At 39.2% G+C, this 6,000-nt stretch overlaps 1 protein-coding gene across 5 annotated transcripts in view; it reads right to left on the reverse strand.

Moving 5' to 3' along the window:
* The window catches only part of si:ch211-80h18.1 (uncharacterized protein LOC555593 homolog), a 28,538-nt gene extending 27,766 nt beyond the window's left edge, over positions 1 to 772 (reverse strand). For all 5 annotated transcript variants that reach the window (XM_052092446.1, XM_052092447.1, XM_052092444.1 and 2 more), the window contains exons 1-2: positions 703 to 772; positions 75 to 142 (exon numbers count right to left, since the gene is read on the reverse strand). In XM_052092446.1, the coding sequence (XP_051948406.1) occupies positions 75 to 142; positions 703 to 713 (79 nt within the window). In that variant the 5' untranslated portion in view covers positions 714 to 772. The remainder of the gene's footprint in view (positions 1 to 74; positions 143 to 702) is intronic.
* Positions 773 to 6,000: the final 5,228 nt, after the last annotated feature.

The raw sequence follows: 6,000 nt of genomic DNA on the forward strand, positions 1-6,000 counted from the left end.
AAACCAAGCGGGCGTTGTATGTTAAACATAAGAATGTGTCATTAAATACAGCCCTTTGGGAATACAGGTCGTACCTTCAACGGGAGCAGCTGACAGAGTGGACGCCAACAAGACAACAGCCACTGAAGCAATTACAAGATTTCTGTGAAAGCAAAGCGATAAGACTGCAGAGTAAGAAAAAAGCGAGCTTTCAGTTGGTGCATGCACACTAAGTGCACAAGTAACAAGTAGTTTGTTTTAAGTATGTTTTTTTCGCCAAAACAGCTCTAAAAATGACCATTAAAAGCATTCCCACAGTTCTAGAGAACTACATTGCTAATAATAATATTTGAAAAAAAAATAAATAAATTGTGTTCATCATGTGGGTTTCATAAAGTCTACTTAAAGTCATGTTAAAAGGTCACAAAACCAGTTTACAAACTGCATTTACAAAAAAAAAATAATTTTTTTTGTTACTTATAATAGTCTTCATAATTTCTATATCAGTAAAAATATAGAAATACATATCAACAACAAAAGATTCTTTCAAATTCAATGCAAAATGTGCTTTTGGACTCTTAATTCCCAACTCTATACTCACAGGTTCATACCACAATCAACTACATATGCTTGATAAACATTGATTCATTATTGATTAATGCTGAATTATAAGTTATCGATTGGTCGCCTAACATTCTTATGAGTTATACATTATTGTCTTACCTTGACAACATCTTTAGTTCAGGTTTATGTGGGGAACTCTGCAGCAGACATAAAACAACCAGCAAACTAGCTTTTCACTTCCTTATGCTTGACTGGGCACCAAAATACATTTTATACCCTACCAGCCCCCCATCTTTGTGAGGGGCAGGACTTGATGTCTAACCTCAGCCCTTGTCATTCAAACTACACCCATCGTGACTCTGAAAAATCAAACGACAGGTAAGCGCTGCATTTTATGCACTTTTTTAGGCAAAATTCAAATAAAGACAAAGATCTGCAATATTCAGAAGCGTCAAAAAGTGAATATGTCTGTTGTGCAACAGTTCCCAACAGTTTATGCCAAAGATTCAGCTGAAAAGTGACGTTATTTTATGTCGAATGCCATCACCCCTTTGCTCTGAAAATTCAGCTTTATGATTACACAGTTAGGCTGCTCAACCAGTGGAGGGCATAACCACTCAACAGAACACCAAACCCACTAGTAATTTGCTACAAAAAGGCCACACAGAGAAAAGTAACCGCAGGAAATCATGGCGGAAGTGATAGGAAGGACAAGGGAGGTTTCTTCCCCATCCTTACTCCCTAGGAAAATAAATCCACAGGAATATTCCGGTTTTGAAGGGACAGTTCACACAAAAATGACAATTCTCTCAACATTTTCTCACCCTCATGCCATCCCAGATGTGTATAACTTTCTTTCTTCTGCTGAACACAAATGAAGATTTTTAGAAGAATATCTCAGCTGTGTAGGTCCATACAATGCAAGTGAATGGTGACCAGACCTTTGAAGCTCTAAAAATCACATAAAAGCAGCATAGAAGTGATCCAAGCGGGGCGGGATCTCCAAAAGAGGGCAGGGTTACTCCAAAAGGGGGTTGTGACTACTCCAAAACAGGTCGTCACTTCCACACATGGTTAATGTTAGGCAAAGGGTTAGATTAGGGGCTTCCAATATATTTAATGGAGGTCCCGCCCCTTTTTGGAGCTATGCCTGCTGCTACATCCTTCTCAAATGTTCTGCTTGAACTCCTACACTTTGAGTACTACTACACTACTATATCAAACTCCTCTGATTGGTTGATCAAAGAACGTGTCTGCGACCTATGGTTACACGTTTGTTTGCTGTTTACACAGTCTAGTGCGGTCACAGAGACACCTCAGTACACTTATTCAGTGATATCTCTCAGGGAGAGATTTTTTTTCCATAAAAAATCGCACCTTACAGCACCTTTAATTTGTTGCAAGGAAGTTTAAAAGTTTTCTTTATCCTGCCTATCACGGAGCACGTTTTCAGGTAAACCAATATGCTGACAACATCAATAAACGACAACACTAGCCGAAAGAATGAGCTGGTAAAGGTGTTTACATGCAATGTTAAAACTGTTTATGACCTTACCCCGATAAAAGAACGATGTTTAAGGCTACATATCTAAGAATGCGCATGTAAACATGCTCGGTTTGCAGGTATTATCTGACTAATTTTATTTTGTTTTTTTAAGCTAATCTCCCTGCCTAGCCAAATTGGCAATCAGCTAACTTAGCTTGTTTACCAGCCTAACCAGAGCACACGTGGGTGACACCCCTCTAAACCATCAAACTAGACCAGCCTGACCTGCTTGAATAGCCATCTGAGACCTGTTTTTTTTTCCCTTTCCATTTTTTGGTCCATTAATGTTCAGTATAGTAGTGTTCCGTGCCTTGCATTAGCATTAGCACACTTATCCCATAGCAGCAATTGAATACCTGCCCACTCGCAGGAAGATTGCATTCCTGTTGAGCTAGCCAATTCACATCAAGTCCACTTTACAATGTAACGAACACCAGCAGGCCTTCAAATGTATTTCTTTGATAACCTCAGGCTGATGAGCTAAAATGGATGTGTGTTGTAGCAGAGCTAATTAACTCTTGCGTTTAACAAGCTTCCATTGTTGTAGGCTAACAGTGAAATGTGATCTGTATTTTGATTGATCTGTTGTTAAGTTACAATGGTATTGTGTGTTTTCATAATTAAACCCTGAATCCACATACCTATTTTGTGATATCATTATAAAATACATTAGCATACATAATGCTAACACGGCTAACTATGGTTTTCCTGCTAATGCAGAAATGCTAGGTTCATTTCAGGATAGCTTAAATGTGGTTATCAAGTCGTGGGTCATGATCAAAACATGGATTGCAGGTGGGAGGACAGCAGGAGAATAACAAAAGTAAATGGCTAGTCAAGGATAGCAAAATAGATAGTCTTATCTTTTAAAAGGGAGGATAAATGCTTTCCAAATATTTGGATGCAAATTCATCTGTCACTTGGTAGAAGCAGACCAAATGGGACTGCTTGCAAAACAACTCAGACTGCATTAAATACAAGTTTAATTTGTTAGTCTGGTAAATCTGTTGTGGTTTAGCATTTACAGAATTGGCTATTTTTCTATTAAGCTTATATCATGCTAACAATTCAGCATAATATTGGGGCTTTGGCAGTGCTAATACATTTCGGTGTTTGATTGTGAGGACATTTTTTGTTTACCTTTATACAATAAACAATTTTGGCTCTGAGCTGGGCCACTTGATGTTCAATGTAAAATCTGGGTCCAGAAGCAAAAAAGATCAATTGGCTTAAACAACTATCAAAGTAACAGCGTATATAGAAAGGCTGTATTAATATTACATGTCAGCTGGTCTCTTGGGCCAAGATTTATTTAGCTAGTTTCATGTCCTGTAGCTTCCCTCATTCCTGCAGGCCTGCCTGATCTCAAACAAAAGCTCTCTGTTATGTGGTTGAAACCACAGCGCTCTTGGAGCCAACTTTGGGTGACGAGATTAGAAGCGCCAGTCCTGGATCTGTCCACTTTGGACGGGGTCAGGCAGTACAACCGCTACCATAAACAGTGAGTGTGCTCTGGCATATGGAAAAGGATGTATGTGGGATCTGGGATTCAGATTTGGGGACCCATATTTTTTTTTTTCCTTGCTAGAATGTATTTGAAACATTGATAGTACTTGTTGTATACAACACAGTTGAATGTAGTTTTAGATTATATATTTATATTTTGTAGTGGTACATTGAGGCGTAGCAATATATTTTCCTGGTGTCTGGTGGTCACTACTTTATTTTAAGAATGTGAAATGTCAGAATAATAGAAGAGAGAATTATTTATTTCAGCTTTTATTTCTTTCATCACATTCCCAGTGGGTCAGAAGTTTACATACACTTTGTTAGTATTTAGTAGCAACTTGGTTCAAACGTTTTGGGTATCCTTCCACAAGCTTCTCACAATAAGTTGCTGGACTTTTGTCCCATTCCTCCAGACAGAACTGGTGTAACTGAGTCAGGTTTGTAGGCCTCCTTGCTCGCACACGCTTTTTCAGTTCTGCCCACAAATGTTCAATCAGATTGAGGTCAGGGCTTTGGGATGGTCACTCCAATCCCTTGACTTTGATGTCCTTAAGCCATTTTGCCACAACTTTGGAAGTATGCTTGGGGTCATTGGGGTCATTGTCCATTTGGAAGACCTATTTGCGACCGAGCTTTAACTTCCTGGCTGATGTCTTGAGAAGTTGCTTCAATATATCACCATAATTTTCCTTCCTCATGATGTCATCTATTTTGTGAAGTGCACCAGTTCCTCCTGCAGCAAAGCACCCCACAACATGATGCTGCCACCCCCATGATTCACGGTTGGGATGGTGTACTTCAGCTAGCAAGCCTCACCCTTTTTCCTCCAAACATAATGATGGTCATTATGGCCAAACAGTTAAACCTGGTTTACTTCAGACCAGAGGATATTTCTCCAAAAAGTAAGATCTTTGTCCCCATGTGCACTTGCAAACTGTAGTCTGGCTTTTTTATGGTGGTTTTGGAGCAGTGGCTTCTTCCTTGCTGAGCAGCCTTTCAGATTATGTCAATATAGGACTTGTTTTACTGTGGATATAGATACTTGTCTACATGTTTCCTCCAGCAACTTCACAAGGTCCTTTGCTGTTGTTCTGGGATTGATTTGCACTTTTTGCACCAAACTATGTTCATCTCTAGGAGACAGAGTGAGTCTCCTTCCTGGGCGGTATGATGGCTGTGTGGTCCCATGGTGTTTATACTTGCGTACTATTGTTTGTACAGATGAACACTGTACCTTCAGTAATTTGGAAATTGCTCCCAAGGATGTACCCTTGTTGGGTTTCCATGTTTTTGGGGACTTTCCATAGACATAATGTTTTTTATACTGTACAAACTTTATATTATATCCCCTAAACCTAACCCTCACAGAAAACTTTCTGCATTTTTACATTTTCAAAAAACATAATTTAGTATGATTTATAAGCTGTTTTCCTCATGGGGACCGCTTATAAATGGGGACATTTGGTCCCCACAAAGTGATAAATACACGCTCACACACACACACACACACACACACACACACACACACACACACACACACACACACACACACACACACACACACACACACACACACACACACACACATATATAATACACATACAGACCTACACATTTTCCCATACAGATTCCTGCTCCTTTATCAAATTTCAGCTTCATCTCAAGCTCTGTTAGGACGTTTTGTTTCAGTGATCATGAGCCACCTCTGATCGCTCTGCTCTGAAGGAGCCATTCTCGTTTAGAAACCTGATCCGTCTGAAATTACTACAGCACTGGAGTTTTGGGTCCCTCATCCACTCTGTAACTAATCACCGTGGGCTGAATCTAATATGTAGTGTATAACAGGACAGAGAAACAGCGTGGACAGGTGGACGTTAAACTTAATCAGACCATCAGGCTCTTTCTCATTTCCTGCCTGGGGTTTTTGAAGGAAATGTTGCCACCGATATTAATCAACCAGAGGACTGATAATGGTATTGCCATTGTTGTTCATGCACACAGTTACAGTGAGCTAATTTATATGCACATTCTTGCATGGATTATGCTTAATAAATGAATACGATGTGTGGTCATGTAAACACCTTAAAGGTTTATCGTAAGGTCACAACCAGTTTAAGCAAAAACCGATCTGTACGTCGATTTTTGTGATTTTGTGACCTTTACCTACGTTATTGTTGACTTTTCCAATGTGCACTAGTGTTGTGTGCATGTAAATTCACATTTTGACATTAAAAGCAGAGAATAATCTACCTTGCGTTGACGTTATTTTGAATAAGCTGATTTTTGTTAGTTATCAGAGTATTGGTGTGGATGTAAACACACTCACTGTAAAAAAATGAGTGCTTTTATATGAAGAAAAAAACACGATTACATGAGACCCCTTACAAAACTTTATAGAGTTC

The sequence above is a fragment of the Xyrauchen texanus genome, chromosome 26 (genome assembly GCF_025860055.1).
Source record: "Xyrauchen texanus isolate HMW12.3.18 chromosome 26, RBS_HiC_50CHRs, whole genome shotgun sequence".
In the NCBI taxonomy this organism is placed as follows: Eukaryota; Metazoa; Chordata; class Actinopteri; order Cypriniformes; family Catostomidae; genus Xyrauchen; species Xyrauchen texanus.